We start from the raw sequence: 20384 nt of genomic DNA on the forward strand, positions 1-20384 counted from the left end.
ACAAGCAAGATTTCTGGCTCTCACAGACCTGTAACTTCTTCTTTAAGAGGCTCCTCTGTCCTCCACTTCGTTAGCTGTATTATTAATGGCACCTGTTTGAACTTGTTATCAGTATAAAAAAAGACACCTGTCCACAACCTCAAACAGTCCACACTCCAAACTCCACTAGCCAAGACCAAAGAGCTGTCAAAGGACAACAGAAACAAAATTGTAGACCTGCACCAGGCTGGGAAGACTGAATCTGCAATAGGTAAGCAGCTTGGTTTGAAGAAGCATCAACTGTGGGAGCAATTATTAGGATATGGAAGACATACAAGACCACTGATAATCTCCCCTCGATCTGGGGCTCCACGCAAGATCTATCCAAAATGAGCACAAGAACGGTGAGCAAAAATCCCAGAACCACACGGGGGGACCTAGTGAATGACCTGCAGAGAGCTGGGACCAAAGTAACAAAGCCTACCATCAGTAACACACTACGCCGCCAGGGACCAAATACTGCAGTGCCAGACGATTCCTCTTAAGCTGCAGTACATGTCCAGGCCCGTCTGAAGTTTGCTAGAGTGCATTTGGATGATCCAGAAGAGGATTGGGGAGAATGTCATATGGTCAGATGAAACCAAAATATAACTTTTGGTAAAAACTCAACTCGTCGGTTGTTTGGAGGACAAAGAATGCTGAGTTGCATCCAAAGAACACCATACTTACTGATGAAGCATGGGGGTGGAAACATCATGCTTTGGGGCTGCTCTTCTGCAAAGGGACCAGGACGACTGATCCGTGTAAAGGAAAGAATGAATGGGGCCATGTATCGTGAGATTTTAAGTGAAAACCTCCTTCCATCAGCAAGGGCATTGAAGATGAAACGTGGCTGGGTCTTTCAGCATGACAATGATCCCAAACACACCGCCCGGGCAACGAAGGAGTGGCTTCGTAAGAAGCAGGTCCTGGAGTGGCCCAGCCAGTCTCCAGATCTCAACCCCATAGAAAATCTTTGGAGGGAGTTGAAAGTCCGTGTTGCCCAGCGACAGCCCCAAAAACATCACTGCTCTAGAGGAGATCTGCATGGAGGAATGGGCCAAAATACCAGAACACAGTGTGTGAAAACCTTGTGAAGACTTACAGAAAATGTTTGACCTGTGTCATTGCCAACAGAAGGGTATATAACAAAGTATTGAGAAACTTTTGTTATTGACCAAATACTTATTTTCCACCATAATCTGCAAATAAATTCATTAAAAATCCTACAATGTGATTTTCTGGATTTTTTTTCTCATTTTGTCTGTCATAGTTGACCACGGATGAAAATTACAGGCCTCTCTCATCTTTTTAAGTGGGAGAACCTACAATTGGGGGCTGACTAAATACTTTTTTTCCCACTGTACTTAAACATATCCATCAAATATGTGGGACATTCTGTAAGTATTCATAACTGCTGTATTGCTATTGTGTCAGTCTGAATTGGCCAATCACTCAAAACCTCTGGCACGTCTGTAGGCCTACAGAAAAAGGCACATTGTGATCCATCCTAAACAAAACCTGTCTCTATGCACCATACTTATCAAGTCTAAAATGGTCACATCTCAAAGTTGCATTGACATTATCCTATTTGACTGGCGTTTTGGAAAAGCTGTGCTCATTTCCTGAGTCCAGTGTTGCTGTCCAAGGTAATCATCAAACACATACTGGTAATCATCTGAATAATATTTTTCCTTAATGCTGTCCAAACTACTCCCCATTTCATGAGGTCCCTGCTTTTATTTTTTATTTGATTTATGAGGATCTCCATTAGCCGATGCCAATGGTGACAGCTAGTCTTACTGGGGTCCAACACATAACGAAAAATACATTACAGACAAAATACTTTACAATTTACATACATTTAAAAACATTAACATGTAGTATGTGTGTGAATCTATCAGTTACACATACATGTCAGTACATACACACAACAAGTAGTTCACATGGGGGAGAGGCATTGTGCCGTGAGGTGTTGCTTTATTTGTTTTTTGAAACCAGGTCTGCAGTTCACTTGTGCTATATAATTGAAGGGAGTTCCATGCACTCATGGCTCTGTATAATACTGTACGTTTACTTGAATTTGTTCTGGACCTGGGGACTGTGAAAAGACCCCTGGTGGCATGTCTGGTGGGGTAAGTGTGTGTGTCAGTGCTGTGTGTAAGTTGAGTATGCAAACAATTTGGAATTTAAAACACATTAAGTCTTATAAAAACAAGAAGTGGCGCAGTCAATCTTTCCTCAACTCTTAGCCAAGAGAGACTGGCATGCATAGTATTAATATTAGCCCTCTTATTACAATGAAGAGCAGAGCATCTCTTTATTACAGACAGACCTCTCCCCATATTTACAGCCGTTGAATCTATATGTTTTGACCATGACAGTTTACAATCTAAGGTAACACTAAGTAATTTAGTCTCCTCAACTTGTTCAACAGCCACACCATTATTTAGCAGATTCAGCTGAGGTCTAGAACTTAGGGAATGATTTGTACCTAATACAATGCTCTTAGTTTTAGAGATGTTCAGGACCAGTTTATTACTGGCCACCCATTCCAAAACAGACTGCAACTCTTTGTTAAGGGTTTCAGTGACTTCATTAGATGTGGTTGCTGATGCGTATGTGGTTGAATCATCAGCATATGGACACACATGCTTTGTTTAATGCCAGTGGCAGGTCATTGGTAAAAATAGAAAAGAGTACACCACACTTTACGTGTTTGACATTAGAGAAGCTTCCATTAAAGAAAACCCTCTGAGTTCTATTAGATAGAAAGGTTGAAAAGCCATAACACATACGTTTTCTCAACAACATGTTATGGTCAATAATATCAAAGGCTGCACTGAAATCTAACAGTACAGCTCCCACAAACTTCTTATTATGAATGTCTTTCAACCAATCAGTCATTTGTGCCAGTGCAGTACATGTTGAGTGCCCCTCTCTATAAGCATGCTGAAAGTATGTTCATTTGTTTACAGAGAAATAGCATTGTATTTGGTCAAACAATTTTTTCCAACAGTTTGCTAAGAGCTGGCAGCAAGCTGATAGGTCTACTGTTAGAACCAGTAAAGGCCGCTTTACCAGTCTTGGGTAGCGGAATGACTTTGGCTTCCCTCCAGGCCTGAGGACAAAGACTTTCCTCTAGGCTCAGATTAAAGATATGACAGATAGGAGTGGCTATAGAGTCAGCTTCCATCCTCAGTAGCTTTCTATCTAAGTTGTCAATGCCAGGAGGTTTGTCATTATTGATCGATAACAATAATCTTTCCACCTCTCCCACACTAATTTTACAAAATTCTAATTTGCAATGCTTTTCTTTCATTATTTGTTTTTTATGCATGAGTACAATGGCTCACTGTTCGTTGTTGGCATTTCTTGCTTAAGTTTGCCCACTTTGCCAATAAAGTAATCATTAAAATAATTGGCAACATTAAATGGTTGTGTAATGAATAAGCCATCTGATAATTTCATTTAAAGTACTCCAACGTTTTTTCCATCATTCTTTATATCATTGATCTTGGCTTCATAATACAGTTTCTTCTTCTTTTTGTTAAATTTAGTCACCTAATTTCTCAATTTGTAGTAAGTCAGCCAGTCAGATGTGCAGCCAGACTTATTAGCCATTCCTTTTGCCCCATCACTTTCAACCATAGTTTTTCAATTCCTCATCAATCCATGGAGCCTTAACAAATATATTTTTTTACATCATCCACATAAGAGTCACAGCAAAGTATTTTGTATGATCTCATACACTATTTTAGGCCCAGCTTTGGAACTTTGGCTTTCCTGGATGTAGCCACTATATTGTGATCACTGCATCCAATGGGTACAGATAAAGCTTTAGAACAAAGTTCTACGGTATTACTAAAAATGTGATCAATACATGTGGATGATCTTGTTCCTGTAGTGTTTGTAAACACCCTGATAGGTTGATTAATAACCTGAACCAGATTACAGGCACTTGTTACAGTGAGAAGCTTCCTCTTGAGCGGACAGCTTGATGAAAACCAGTCAATATTCAGGTCCCCAAGAAAGTAGACCTCTCAGTTTACAACACATACACTATCAAGCATTTCACACATATTATTTAGATACTGACTGTTAGCACTAGGTGGCCTATAGCAACACCCAAAAGTATTTATGTGCCAGGTGAACCTGCAACCACAACACTTCAATAACAATTGACATAAGACCTTCTCTAAGCATTACAGGGATATGGCTCTGAATATATACAGCAACACCTCTCCCATATCCTTGTATTGCTACTTCTGTATCATCAAATGAATTACAGTGCATTCGGAAAATATTCAGACCCCTTGACTCTTTCCACATTTTGTTACATTACAGCCTTATTCTAAAATGGATAAAATCGTTTTCCCCCCCTCATCAATCTACACACAATACCCCATAATGACAAAGCAAAAAACAGGTTTTTAGATTTTCTTTGCAAATAAATTGTCAAAAATAAACTTAAATATCACGTTTACATAAGTACTCAGACCCTTTACTCAGAACATTGTTGAAGCACCTTTGGCAGCGATTACAGTCTCAAGTATTCTTGGGTATGACACTACAAGCTTGGCACACCTGTATTTGGGGAGTTTCTCCCATTCTTCTCTGCACATCCTCTCATCCTGTCAGGTTGGATGGGGAGCGTTGCTGCAGAGCTATTTTCAGGTCTCTCCAGAGATGTTAGATTGGGTTCAAGTCTGGGCTCTGGCTGAGCCACTCAAGGATATTCAGAGACTTGTCCCGAAGCCACTCCTCCGTTGTCTTGGCTGTGTGCTTAGGGTTGTTGCCCTGTTGGAAGGTGAACCTTCGCCCCAGTCTGAGGACCTGAGTGCTCTGGAGCAGGTTTTCATCAAGGATCTCTCTGTACTTTGCTCTGTTCATCTTTCCCTCGATCCTGACTAGTCTCCCAGTCCCTGCCACTGAATAACATCCCCACAGCATGATGCTGCCACCACCATGCTTCACCGTAGGGATGGTACCAGGTTTCCTCCAGACGTGACGCTTGGCATTCAGGCCAAAGAGTTCAATCTTGGTTTCATCAGACCAGAGAATCTTGTTTCTCATGGTCTGAGAGTCCTTTAGGTGCCTTTTGGCAAACTCCAAGCGGGCTGTCATGTGCCTTTTACTGAGCAATGGCTTCCATCTGGCCACTCTACCATAAAGGCCTGATTGGTGGAGTGCTGCAGAGATGGTTGTCCTTCTGGAAGGTTCTCTCATCTCCACAGAGGAACTCTGGAGCTCTGTCAGAGTGACCATCGGGTTCTTGGTCACCACCCTGACCAAGGCACTTCTCCCCCGATTGCTCAGTTTGGCCAGGCGGCCAGCTCTAGGAAGAGTCTTGGTGGTTCCACACTTCTTCCATTTAAGGATGATGGAGGCCACTGTGTTCTTGGGGACCTTCAATGCTGCAGAAATGTGTGCCTCGACACAATCCTGTCTCGGAGCTCTTCGGACAATTCCTTCGACCTCATGGCTTGGTTTTTGCTCTGACATGCACTGTCAACTGTGGGACCTTATGTAGACAGGTGTGCCTTTCCAAATCATGTCCAATCAATTGAATTCATCACAGGTGGACTCCAAGTTGTAGAAACATCAAGGATGAATAATGGACACAGGATGCACCTGATCTCAATTCCGAGTCTCATAGCAAAGGGTCTGAATACTTATGTAAATAATATGATTTTTATTATAAATACATTTGCAAACATTTCTAAAAACCTGTTTTTGCTTTGTCATTATGGGGTATTGTGTGTAGATTGATGAGGATTCGTTGTTTTATTTAATCCATTTTAGAATAAGGCTGTAACGTAACAAAATGTGGAAAAAGTCAAGGGGTCTGAATACTTTCCGGATGCACTGTATCTAAGTGAGCTTTAGAAATGGCTAATATATGAATGTTATCTGAAGTTAGCAAGTTATTGATTTCATGAACCTTATTTCTGAAGCTACATATATTAATGTGGGCAATTTTCAGGCCTTTCCTGGGTAGCTTATCGGAGATAGACATAATATGGAAAAGAGCAAACAAAGCAAGAGAAAAATATATATACATTCAGCAGTCCATTAATCAGTTGGTATGTGTAAGTGTGTGTGTCTATGCTGTGGGTTTGAGGGGGGCTCTGAGGTACCGGAACACATTGAGAAAAAAAGTGTCAAACACAACGTAGCAGCCAAGTAGCCTACTATGGATTGTGGTGAAAGCGACAGCACACTCCAAGGTGCTAATTAATTCAAAGCATTTTAGACATCACTGCAGCATGCCCACATACTTGAGTACAGCTGCGGGTCTTACACAAGTCCGCATTTCTTATAGTTAGCAATTGCTGTGAAGTCACCAAAATTATTTGAAATAACGATTGAGGTAGCTACAGTATGTAATCTAACAACACTTAACTACTACAAACTAATTAAAATTACGATAAATAAAAGTTAACTTACTTGTTTTTTGCTGTCCAGTGGCAACACAAGTGGGGTATTTGATTTGCGAACTCATCACATGATTAGTGTCTCGTCAGCAACACAAAAAATGTACTTCCGGGCCACAGAATTTTGAAAGAATTCAATATGAAAGTTCCCCACGTAATAGTAGAAAAGTGTCAATAACCATTCATGAAAAATTATTGTCTAAACATTAACAATGATTCATATTTGTTCATATGTAAGTGACATTTGCATTACATTTGTGTTTTTAGACATGTTCCAAGGTCATATAAATGCCCCCAATGTGAATCACTGTATATGGAATACATACAGTTGAAGTTGGAAGTTTACATACACCTTAGCCAAATACATTTAAACTCAGTTTTTCACAATTCCTGACATTTAATCCTAGTAAAAATTCCTTGTCTTAGGTCAGTTAGGATCACCACTTTATTTTAAGAATGTGAAATGTCAGAATAATAGTAGAGAGAATGATTTATTTCAGCTTTTATTTATTTCATCACATTCCCAGTGGGTCAGAAGTTTACATACACTCAATTAGTATTTGGTAGCATTGCCTTTAAATTGTTTAACTTGGGTCAAACATTTCCGGTAGCCTTCCACAAGCTTCCCACAATAAGTTGGGTGAATTCTGGCCCATTCCTCCTGACAGAGCTGGTGTAACTGAGTCAGGTTTGTAGGCCTCCTTGCTCGCACACACTTTTTCAGTTCTGGCCACACATTTTCTATAGGATTGAGGTCAGGGCTTTGTGATGGCCACTCCAATACCTTGACATTGTTGTCCTTAAGTCATTTTGCCACAACTTTGGAAGTATGCTTGGGGTCATTGTCCATTTGGAAGACCCATTTGTGACCAAGCTTTAACTTCCTGACTGATGTCTTGAAATGTTGCTTCAATATATCCACATAATTTTCCTTCCTCATGTTGCCATCTATTTTGTGAAGTGCACCAGTCCTTCCTGCAGCAAAGCACCCCCACAGCATGATGCTGCCACCCCTGTGCTTCACGGTTGGGATGGTGTTCTTCAGCTTGCAAGGCGACACCTTTTTCCTCCAAACATAACGATGGTCATTATGACCAAACAGTTCTATTTTTGTTTCATCAAACCAGAGGACATTTCTCCAAAAAGTATGATCTTTGTCCCCATGTGCAGTTGCAAACCGTAGTCTGGCTTTTTTATGGCGGTTTTGGAGCAGTGGCTTCTTCCTTGCTGAGCTGCCTTTCAGGTTATGTCGATATAGGACTCGTTTTACTGTGGATATAGATACTTTTGTACCTATTTCCTCCAGCATCTTCACAAAGTCCTTTGCTGTTGTTCTGGGATTGATTTGCACTTTTCGCACCAAAATACGTTCATCTCTAGGAGACAGAACGTGTCTCCTTCCTGAGCGGTATGACGACTGCGTAGTCCCATGGTGTTTATACTTGCGTACTATTGTTTGTACAGATGAACGTGGTACCTTCAGGCATTTGGAAATTGCTCCCAAGGATGAACCAGACTTGTGGAGGTCTACACCTATTTTTCTGAGGTCTTGGCTGATTTCTTTTGATTTTCCCACGATGTCAAGCAAAGAGGCACTGAGTTTGAAGGTAGGCCTTGAAATACATCCACAGGTACACCTCCAATTGACTCAAATGATGTCAATTAGCCTATCAGAAGCTTCTAAAGCCATGACATCATTTTCTGGAATTTTCCAAGCTGTTTAAAGGCACAGTTAACTTAATGTATGTAAACGTCTGACCCACTGGAATTGTGATACAGTGAATTATAAGTGAAATAATCTGTCTGTAAACAATTGTTGGAAAAATTACTTGTGTCATGCACAAAGTAGATGTCCTAATCGACTTCCCAAACCATAGTTTGTTAACAAGAAATTTGTGGAGTGGTTGAAAAATTAGTTTTAATGACTCCAACCTAAGTGTATGTAAACTTCCGACTTCATCTGTATAGGCTTAGAGCAAGAACTATTCTGGGTGCCGCAGTAAAGGTATGGTAGGGAATATTCAGTAGGGTCTGTAGAATGTATATATGGTGTCATTTCATTGGGCTGAATAATACGGAGTGCTGCTGGCCATTCTATTGGCGGCCAAATCACATCACGTGCTTGTTGCACTACAGAAAACCAGCTAACCAAACAACAGTGTTTCTTTGATTTTTCCCAGACCTCAAAAGTCATCCCCTGATGTGGTTTAAGCATTGTTGTGAACACAGAAAAATGTTTGTGACAAAATGGGGTTAAACATGAAATAAATTGAGAAATCTGAAACCTGGAAAAACAAAAGCAAGAAAACAGAATTGTGGGAAAAAACTGAAGTAGGTAAAATATAAAAATGGATTTTAAAAGGCCCTACCAACGTTTCCTGCTGTGCATGACTGCACTTTCAAAATATGTCTACTTACATGTTGTATTGACAAGCATCATTTCCCTCATTTTGGTTGAGTTCCTCCCCGACTACATTGCAGACACATGCCAGATCTTACAACGCCTGGATAGGTAGGCCTATTTAACATATCAACAAACCAAATCACATGATATAGAAATCTGCTATCATGGCACACAACCATTGGTTGATGCATGCAACATCTGAGCAGGGTAACGCATTATCATTAGCTAACGCCCTGTAGGGTGAGCTGATTGGTGGACACACGGAAGCAGCGATTGGTTTGTGGACAGGTCAATCATGGTACCTGTAAGGGCCCTTTTAACAGCTCCACCACAATAACAGACATCTTCCAACATTTATTTTAGGTCCGGGAGTGTACAACACCACTGGAATGAGATCTATTACTTTGTCGATCACCTGGCTCATAAATTCATAAGGTACAGTATTGCCTGGATTGTTACCCAGATACCACTACAAGTCCCAGAGAGCTCAATGAATGTATACTGGCCAGTAAGGATGTATCAAGTCCAGTAAGGATATAAACAGACATGTTTTTGCACAAAGTATTTGGACAAGACAGCAACACACATAAAGAGATTATGTCTGTCTGTCAACTGTGGAAATACTCCCACCCCCCACCCATCTACAGGTCACTGCCAAAATAAAGGAAACACCAACATAAAGTGTCTTAATAGGGTGTTGGGTCACAACAAGCCAAAACAGCTTCCTTGCACCTTGGCATAGATTCTACAAGTGTCTGGAACTCTATCGGAGAAACTCCATCATTTGGTGTTTTGTTGACGGTGGTGGGAAACGCTGTCTCAGGCGCCACTCAAGAATCTCCCATAAACTTTCAATTGGGTTGTGATCTGGTGACTGAGACAGCCATGGCATATGATTTACATCGTTTTCAAGCTCATCAAACCATTCAGTGACCACTCGTGCCCTGTGGATGGGGGCATAGCCATTGTAGCCAAAATAATGGCCTGCCCAGCATTTTTATACATGACCCTAAGCATGATGGGATGTTAATTGCTTACTTAACTCAGGAACCACAACTGTGTGGAAGCACCTGCTTTCAATATACTTTGTATCCCTTATTTACTCAAGTCTTTCCATTATTTTGGCAGTTTCCTGTATCTCTTTCTCTTCCTCTCTAGTCCTCAGCTGCGGATGTCCTTCATTGTATTTTCTACAGAGGGACGGATCCTGATGAAACTAACAGAAGACAGGCAAGACATAATCCTTCAAGCTGTTGTGCTTATGCTTTAACTACTCACAACTAACACAGACAGGATACACAATACAACACTTTTAATGACCTGCCCATTTCACTCATTGGTCAATCGTTTTGTGGAGGGTACTATGTGGGGTACTGCCCACATGATACACTGACGGTACCAATGGCATAGTGTGTGTGTGTGTGTCTGTGTAAGAGCAGGGAGCAGATTCGGGCAGGCCTGGAGGAGCTCCGCATGGTGCACCCTGGGGGAGACACTTTCATGCACAAAGGGTTCCAAAGGGTGAGTAATGGATTGGAGACCAGTAGCTGAAGGTAACTGGGCAACAGCTAGACGTCCCGCTGCAAAAATTAGAACAATATATTGTTCTGTTCCAATAACCTTCCTATCTATCTATGGGTAAAAGCAGAAGACAAATTGCTCTCTCGTATTGATCAATAAAGTATCCTAAAAATGATTCTTCTTCTATCTGCTCTTCCAGGCCAGTGAACAAATCTACTATGCTGGTGACAGTGAGTAGATTATTCTTGTTTTTGCACTTGGAATAAATAATGTGGGTAGAACTCTGGCTCTCATTATGTCAAAAGCAGACACAAAAGAGTACAATTAAAACCTATTGATCCCTATTGAACACAATTTATGGTATCAGAGGTATTAGAATGAATTATCCAATTATTATCTTCACATTCAGAGACAGATAGACAGTCTGTGTTCTGAGAAGATGTCTTCTGTTCTGCTCTGTTGTCTTGTAACTCATTTGTGAGTGGCGCAGTGGTCTAAGGCACTGCATCGCAGTGCTAACTGTGCCACTAGAGATCCTGGTTCGAATCCAGGCTCTGTCACAGCCGGCTGCGACCGGGAGACTCATGGGCGGCGCACAATTGGCCCAGCGTCGTCCAGGGTAGGGGAGGGAATGGCCGGCAGGGATGTAGCTCAGTTGATAGAGCATGGCGTTTGCAACGCCAGGGTTGTGGGTTCGATTCCCACGGGGGGCCAGTATAAAAAAATATGCATTCACTAACTGTAAGTCGCTCTGGATAAGAGCGTCTGCTAAATCACTAAAATGTAAATGTAAATGTATTTGTCCTGGTCCATCAGGTTTCCGTACGGCCAGTGTCATCATTGCCTTGACAGATGGCGAACTGAGGGAGAATCAGTTTGATCTGGCAGAGAGAGAGGTGAGATAAATATTTGTTTTGGACCTACAGTAATGGATGATCTATTGGTAATATCTACTGTATCACTACACTCACAGAGTGAGGAGAATGCAAATAGCTAACCACATTCCACAAGGTATTCCAGTCCTGGAGGAGTGGCTTCTCAGTACTACTGCCTGTCATAATCTGTAATTATCATTATTAGAAATGCTGTTTCTGTTAATACACTATATATACAAAAGTATGTGGACACCCCTTCAAATTAGTGGATTTGGCTATTTCAGCCACACCCATTACTGACAGGTGTATAAAATCAAGCACACAGCCATGCAATCTGCATAGACAAAAACAGGCAGTAGAATGGCCTTACTGAAGAGCTCAGTGACTTTCAACGTGGCACCGTCATAGGATGCCACGTTTCCAATAAGTCAGTTCGTAAAATGTCTGCCTTGCTAGTGCTGTCCCGGTCAACTGTAAGTGCTGTTATTGTGAAGTGGAAACGTCTAGGATCAACAACGCTCAGCTGCGAAGTGGTAGGCCACACAAGCTCACAGAACGGGACCGCCAAGTGCTGAAGCGCATAGCGCGTAAAAATCGCCTGTCCTCGCTTGCAACACTCACTACCAAGTTCCAAACTGCCTATGGAAGCAACGTCTACACAAGACCTGTTCGTCGGGAGCTTCATGAAATGGGTTTCCATGGCCGAGCAGCGGCACAAAAGCCTAAGATCACCATGCACAATGCCAAGCGTCGGCTGGAGTGGTGTAAAGTTTGGTGGAAGAGGAATAATGGTCTGGGGACGTTTTTCATGGTTCGGGCTAGGCCCCTTAGGTCCAGTGAAGGGAAATCTTAACGCTACAGCATACAATGACATTCTAGACGATTCTGTGCTTTCCAACTTTGTGGCAACAGTTTGGGGAAGGCCCTTTCCTGTTTCAGCATAAAAATGCCCTGTGCACAAAGCGAGGTCCATACAGAAATGGTTTGTCGAGATCGGTGTGGAAGAACTTGACTGGCCTGCACAGAGCCACTCAACTCCATCGAACACCTTTAAGATGAATTGGAATGCCGACTGCGGGCCTAATCGCCGAACATCAGCGCTCGACCTCACTAATGCTTGTGACTGAATGGAAGCAAGTCCCTGCAGCAATGTTCCAACATCTAGTGGAAAGCCTTCCCAGAAGAGTGGAGGCTGTTACAGCAGCAAAGGAGGGACCAACTCTATATTAATGCCCATGATTTTGGAATGAGATGTTATACGAGCAGGTGTCCACACACTTTTGGTGATGTAGCATATCTTCCTACAGCTGGTTGCATCAGTAAATTCAGCTGGTGAAATGGAAAAGAGCCTAACCTAAAGCCTTTCAATTACTGGATGTCTATACATTGGCTGGTGGCCATTTGTGCAGAACTTCCTAGACTTGAGAAGTTGACTTAAATGTCACCAAGACTGAAGAAGTCATCATGGGCTGTGGAAGAACACCCAAAGCACTCAGGGCCATAACTATATATGTGGACACCAAGGTCCGGACTTCTCACAGTTCTCACACTCGAATTTCAACAAACAATTTTGTTTTTATTTTTAGGAACTCAGTCGGGGTCTCAATTTACACAAGGTGCAATTCTGAAACTTAGTTGTGCATCAGCAGTTTTCTTCGTCATACGTCACTCACTAGCTAGGTTTACATCAAATTGGCAACAGATTTTCATGCGAAAATTCTATAATCTGCATATAAACAATATGCAAATTTTCCCACCAGAGGTGTTTCCATCAAATGGACTTGTTGCAGCTAAAAGGCTGTGCGTGATGACGTAGTGCACATAAAATGCATTTTGCTGTTAAAATGTAGTGTTATATAGTGAGTGTGCACACTCTGCTATTGGCACATACACTCTAGCCAACAGCGCTATCTGTACACTGTTCGCTAAAGCACACATATAGCCTACATGATGAGATTATTATTTTGGACAAAAGAGCGAGATTATTTGTCAAACGGCAGCCAAGCATTGATTATCATGTCACCAGAATAAGACCCTTGATATTTATTGGAAATGAGCATCAAGCTCATACAGTGCACTTATACCACCATGTGAAGTTCATCATAATTTATTTCATCTGTAACCTAATAAACTGTATGCTTTCCCGATGAGTCGTAGTAGGAGGACCACACAACATGTCATCTCATGACTCCAAGTTTACTTCGATATGATGGCTATTATATCAACATTTGCGTATAAAAGCGTTTCCACCAAAAATTTTCGCATAATAAGTTTTACCAACATAAAAAGATCCCACCTTGTCTTGCGTATTTTGTTTTGTCGACATTTGGAAGGTTTACCGAAAAATTGTGTTTCCATCAGGTCTGTCTGACATTTTTTTTCCGACATGTACTTTACACACATGGATGGTTGGATGGAAACCTCTTTACTGACAGTCACTCAATTGTAAAAATACATTGGTAAATTAGTCTAGTTAGTCTAGCCAGCTATCTAAACTTGTAATAATCATGACCCAGGGGTCCTGACCTCTAGGGGGCCCCCATTGTTTTTGCTAGTCACTCTCATACAGATAAAGTTATATAAAACAAACTAATTTGTTTACTTTTTGTTAATAAAATGCTTTTTCTGCTAACAGATCCCTCTGTACTTATTAAATTATAGTTTTTAATCCCAGTGCTGAGTTAATGTGTAGCAGCTAATTATAGCTAATAGGCTATGTGTTTGTAGATCGACTGAGGTGAATGAACCTACAGCAGCCAAGGTGATAATGGCTGGAGTCATTTTTGCTTGTTTTTGCTGTTCTCCAAAAAGCATTGTATAGTTTTTAAACTGTATAAGAATTCAGTAACTGAGCTCCAACTGTCTTAATATTCACCCTGTCCGGGGACCTCACTAAAACTCAGACCCTGGTTACGGCCCTGAAATAACTAGATTTAAACAAAGCAATCGATAGAGTGGACTGCTACAAAAATGCCTGCAACATTATAGACAGCAAACTCTGCTTTGGAGAAAACTTGGATGCCTTTGTCTCCAAATGTCAGTCATGACTAAATACCTGCACAAACTAAGATGGTTGGAGAAAACCCAAAATCTGTCTTGCAAGCCTTCCATAGATGCTTCATAGAATCAATGCTCATCCTTTATGGAGACACCTTTATACAATGTGTTGTATTGGTTTTCTATATATCTAACACCACACATGAAGTTCTCTCTACTTTGGTCAATATCGAGTTATGAAATAACTTTCATGTCTATTTGTGTTGCCCTTTTGAAAACTAGGCCAGCCGATCGCGTCAACTGGGCGCCTCAGTCTACTGCGTGGGAGTAAAAGACTTCAATGAAACCCAGGTGAGCCACGTTCACATGTTTCTGTTGTGAGCAGGGGATTATTATTGTTATTACACTGTTATTAAATTATAACTCTCCTCACTCCCTAGCTTTGGACAATAGCCGACAGTAAGGACCATGTCTTCCCTGTAAATGATGGCTTTGAGGCACTGCAAGGAGTCATTGATTCAGTAAGGGCACTGTTGTTGGGGTTGGTAGAATGATGCAAACAGCTGTTCACTATTTTAAGGTATGTTTTCAACACTGTTGAAAGGATACCATGGTATAAGGTATACATACTTTCAACAGCTCCAACTCTTACAGATTTACGCCATCAGTACTGCTGCTCTCCGCCTTCATCATTAACCATCGCCTTCTCCCTCTCGTCTTCTCCCTCGCTCTCTGTTTCTCTCGCTCTCTCTTCTCCCTTCCCGCAGATCCTGAAGAGATCATGCATTGAGATCTTGGCAGCAGAGCCCTCTAGTATCTGTGAAGGAGGTGAGTGGTGTATTAGCTCCTCTGTTGGAGCTCCAGAATGGAAATGGGTTTCTTAATGGGCTCCAGCTGCATGGCAATGACGCTTGTTTATTGATATGCTGCTAACACGGATCAATCCACTCTGTGTTTCTACTGTGTGTGTAATGAGACAGCAGGGGGGAAATTGATTGACTTAAATATGTGTTTGACTCAGTGTAAATGCAAAGTGCCAGCTGAAGATAAACAGGCGTGGTTAAAACATTACATCCTCTCTGGCTCAGCCTAGCCTGCATTTGACCGATTTCAGATAATCATCATCCCACTGGGCACAAACTGGTTAAGTCAACATTGTTTCAAAGTAATTTGTCAAGTTATTGTGACGTGGAATCTATGTGGAAAATACATTGGATTTGAAAAAAGTAATCACTGTTGTTTTAAGGGTAGAATTTCAACTACAGGATAATATCATGATGGTAACCAATTTTCAACATAGACACACCTTGTATAAAATATGTTGAATTCGTACCTTTGAAACAACATCAGATCTTCAACGTAATATCCACTATAAGAAAAAACAATAGGCTGAGCAGCACCTCCTACTGGAGAGTTGATCTATCTACAGCTATCCCTTCAGTCTTCCATCCAGGGCTTTAACCAAACCCAGCCCTGGTTAGCTTTGATATTAGACTATAACCATGTGATATCGTGAGAATGATTGTTGAGAAATGTCCCCTTAATAGATTCACTGTTGCTATCGAAGTTATTCCAAAGGGTAGATTCAACAGAGCAAATTAAATGTAACCATATTTAGGCCTATATAGTACTTGGGAAGTCATCAACAGCTATTGTTTAAATTCTAAAAATAGACAATACATATACAGTGCATTCAGACCCCTTCCCTTTTTCCACATTTTGTTACGTTACAGCCTTATTCTAAAATTGATTAAATAAAACATTTTCCTCATCAATTTACACACAATACCCCATAATGACAAAGCAAAAACAGGTTTTTAGACATTTTTGCCAATGTATTACAAATATTAAAGAGAAATACCTTATTTACATAGCTATTCAGACCCTTTGCTATGAGACTAAAAATTGAGCTCAGGTGCATCCTGTTTCCATTGATCATCCTTGAGATATTTCTACAACTTGATTGCAGTCCACCTGTGGTCAATTCAATTGATTGGACATGATTTGGAAAGGCACACACCTGTCTATATAAGGTCCCACAATTGACAGTGCATGTCAGAGCAAAAACCAAGCCATGAGGTCGAAGGAATTGTCCGTAGAGCTCCAAGACAGGATTGTGTTGAGGCACAGCTCTGGGGAAGGGTACCAAAAAATGTCTGCAGCATTGAAGGTTCCCAAGGACACAGTGGCCTCCATCATTCTTAAATGGAAGAAGTTTGGAACCACCAAGACTCTTCCAAGAGCTGGCCGCCCAGCCAAACTGAGTAATCGGGGGAGAAGGGCATTGGTCAGGGAGGTGACTAAGAACGTGATGCTCACTCTGACAGAGCTCCAGAGTTCCACTGTGGAGATGGGAGAACCTTCCAGAAGGACAACCATCTCTGCAGCACTCCACCAATCAGGCCTTTATGGTAGAGTGGCCAGACAGAAGCCACTCCTCAGTAAAAGGCATGACAGCCCGCTTGGAGTTTGCCAAAAGGCACCTTAAGGACTCAGACCATGAGAAACAAGATTCTCTGGTCTGATGAAACCAAGATTGAACTATTTGGCCTGAATGCCAAGCGTCACATCTGGAGGAAACCTGGCACCATCCTTACGGTGAAGCATGGTGGTGGCAGCATCATGCTGTGGGGATGTTTTTCAGCGGCTGGGACTGGGAGACTAGTCAGAGTCGACGGAAAGATGAAGGGAGCAAAGTACAGAGAGATCCTTGATGAAAACCTGCTCCAGAATCACCTTCCAACAGCACAACGACCCTAAACGCACAGCCAAGACAACGCAGGAGTGGCTTCGGGACAAGTATCTGAATGTCCTCGAGTGGCCCAGATAGAGCCCGGACGTGAACCCGCTTGAACATCTCTGGAGAGACCTGAAAATAGCTGTGCAGCGTCGCTCCCCATTCAACCTGACAGAGCTTGAGAGGATGTGCAGAGAAGAATGGGAGAAACTCCCCAAATGCAGGTGTGCCAAGCTTATAGCGTCATACACAAGAAGACTTGAGGCTGTAATCACTGCCAAAGGCTGAGTAAAGGGTCTGAATACTTTTTTTATTTTTTTTATACATTTGCAAACATTTCTAAAAACCTGTTTTTGCTTTGTCATTATGGGGTATTGTGTGTAGATTGATGAGGGAAAAAACAATTTAATCAATTTTAGAATTAGGCTGTAACGTAACAAAATGTGGAAAAAGTCTAGGGGTCTGAATACTTTCCGAATGTGCTGTAGGGTTTCAAGCTTATAAAAGTTAAAGAAATAAAATAATAAGATTAAGCCAGTGGCTTAGATCGAACTATCCAAGTAATAGATACATCTCCTTTAAAATGTTGATATTTTGTTGCATTGTCAACCAAACACAATTCAATATTACTTTTGTAAGACAGTAAATAGCTTAATGTTAAGGCTATCGTACAAACTAATGTAACAGTATTTATTCAACCTTAAAATTGGTAACACATCCATGGCCACATTTTGAGGTTACTGTAACATGAAATGTTCTGTGGAAATCTTCACAATTGCTACAATAATCTGAACAGAATCTCAAACGGCATTGGTCACTTGTACCATGTAGTTTAATGTAATCTCAATTGCAATCCAGGTCATTTGGTTGTGCTATTAGATTAAGCACATTGATAACACATTAAGTTGTTGTATAAATAAACAAAATATCTGACATTGTATTCCCATTTGAACGTTGTTGTGCTTTTCAATGGTTGAAAGCGCATTGATAACACATTTAGGTGACAACTAAACCAGAAATCAGACATTGATTTTTCATTGGGAATTCAACAAACTTTTTGTGTGGGTGAAAATAGGGTGGAATCTCATTGATCAATGCATCTACCAAATATTACCCAATTCTCCACGTTGAAATGATGTGGTGTGCCCAGTGGGATGTATCATTATGGATAATTGGGGAGCATTTGGCCTCAGGAATGAAGGATTTGAAAATATCATTATCAACTGTAATTCCGCTTTACTTATGAATATCAAGGTGAACAGATGGCATTGATGATTCTCCATGTTCTCTCCCTTTCATCCTGCCTTAGAGTCCTTCCAGGTGGTAGTGAAAGGAAATGGTTTCTCACATGCCCGCGAGGTGGGGAAGGTCCTTTGTAGCTTCCGCATCAACGACACTCTTACTTTGAGTAAGTGGACGTTACGGTACCTACAATTTACCGACCATTAACCTTAATGAATCCCATCAGCAACACCTCTGTTTTTAATGAGCTGGGAAGAATCTCTAACTTTCACACAAGGTTCTTAGTGCAGGGTAATGAGGCTTAGAAAGATATCTGTTTCAGCAATGTCACAGTGAGTTAGTTGGCTGTTATTGACTGTGACTGCGAAACAGGCAAATACAAAAGAGAAGGATTTCAACCATCCTGAACGAAAGAGCCTAAAGGAATGAGCCTGAAAGAAGAATGCTCATTAGATCAAACAGGCACCAGTTGGGTTCTCAAGACAATTTCTGCCTGTCTTCTGTTCCTCACTTAACCATTTCATTGGGCCAATGTAGAACAGCAGTATCCCACAAGGTGCCCTACACATGACAGAACATTGGACAATGGACCAAGAAAGGACTTCTTTGCACTTGTGGCACAAAGCTTTTGATGCAAGAGATTACCCTCGCTCCAAAGTTGCAAACCACTGTCTGGTTGCAAATTCCACACCAATGTAGTCGGCAGCAGTGCACAAACAGATCTGAGTTGGAGATGTAATGTGCTTTCTTTGTTCCTTTCACTCATCCAAAACGGATCTAGCACATCTGCTCTAGGCTCAGTGCCTCTGATAAGCTAGGTAGAAGGCTCTCTGAAGCTTTAAGGGTAAGGGTTTATTTAATCCAGAATCTTCAAATGGATCAGGGACTTGCAATAATATCCGTTGATTAGCAATATTCAGTAGAGAGTAGTCCAATTCTTTACACTGAAGAGACATTTCTGCATTCTTCCCTGAGGCATTACGGGAGGTGGGGCTACGTTTGCCTTGGCCACAAGGAAGAGGGGGTTATATCATGCACACTGTTATTACAAATACCCCCCCCAACCCCCCCACACACACACACACAAACACACACACACTTTGCTTCATCTGGTTGAATACTTAAGGCTTCTCAGATGTACAGCGGGAATGTGGATCTTATATGCCATGTGCACACACTGGACGTTCTCTCGGCCAGGGTAAATAAACCACACTCACTCTGAAGGATTTCAGTTGCTTCATTTTCCACAAGTAAAGGGCCACAAAGACAACAACAAAGGAATTTTCACAATTTGTTTCAAAGTATTTCAATTTCAACTATACTCTTTAAAACACTCTTTGATCTACAACTCTTTGAAACTATGATACTTTAACTGAGATACATAGTTAAATTAATAGCACCGTTTGTTAATTAATTAGCTACTGTACTGTATTTTGATTTTATTTTTGTTTTTATTTCGATGCACCTCTCGCTGGATGCATAGCTATAGGATGTATAATCAGGGACATTATCCACTGTATACAGTATTAGGTAGTTTTTTATATATACACATAATACAAAGCATTCTCTTCTATAATCCCATAGTGAAAAGACCATTGGTCGTGAGAGACACCTACCTGCTGTGTCCAGCTCCAATATTGGAGGAGGAGGGGACGTAAGTGACTGTTTAACTCTCACATCCTCACTGCTTTAATTGATGCATGCCAAACCCAACTCATGAAATGCTAAGATAAACTTATACACTATCAGTCAAAAGTTTGGACACACCTACTCATTCAAGGGTTTTTCTTTATTTGTACTATTTTTTACATTGCGGTCCGACTCATCCGAAACCATCTCAATTTGGTTGAGGTCGGGGGATTGTGGAGGCCAGGTCATCTGATGCAGCACTCCATCACTCTCCTTCTTGGTAAAATAGCCCTTACACAGCCTGGAGGTGTGTCGGGTCATTGTCCTGTTGAAAAACAAATGATAGTCCCACTAAGCCCAAACCAGATGCGATGGCGTATTGCTGCAGAATGCTGTGGTAGACATGCTGGTTAAGTGTGCCTTGAATTCTAAATAAATCACAGACAGTATCACCAGAAAAGCACCCCCACACCATAACACCTCCTCCTCCATGCTTTACGGTGGTAAATACACATGCGGAGATC

General features: G+C 41.3%; 1 protein-coding gene across 1 annotated transcript in view; it reads left to right on the forward strand.

Annotated features, from left to right (window-relative positions):
- LOC121574203 (anthrax toxin receptor 1) overlaps positions 1 to 20384 on the forward strand; it is a 56804-nt gene that overhangs the window by 5597 nt on the left and 30823 nt on the right. The window contains exons 2-11 of the mRNA XM_041886839.2: positions 9223 to 9294; positions 10018 to 10089; positions 10299 to 10380; positions 10580 to 10610; positions 11197 to 11276; positions 14535 to 14603; positions 14693 to 14773; positions 15020 to 15080; positions 18299 to 18397; positions 19816 to 19885. Of these exons, the coding sequence (XP_041742773.2) occupies positions 9223 to 9294; positions 10018 to 10089; positions 10299 to 10380; positions 10580 to 10610; positions 11197 to 11276; positions 14535 to 14603; positions 14693 to 14773; positions 15020 to 15080; positions 18299 to 18397; positions 19816 to 19885 (717 nt within the window). The remainder of the gene's footprint in view (positions 1 to 9222; positions 9295 to 10017; positions 10090 to 10298; positions 10381 to 10579; positions 10611 to 11196; positions 11277 to 14534; positions 14604 to 14692; positions 14774 to 15019; positions 15081 to 18298; positions 18398 to 19815; positions 19886 to 20384) is intronic.

This window comes from Coregonus clupeaformis, chromosome 9 (genome assembly GCF_020615455.1).
Source record: "Coregonus clupeaformis isolate EN_2021a chromosome 9, ASM2061545v1, whole genome shotgun sequence".
NCBI lineage: Eukaryota > Metazoa > Chordata > Actinopteri > Salmoniformes > Salmonidae > Coregonus > Coregonus clupeaformis.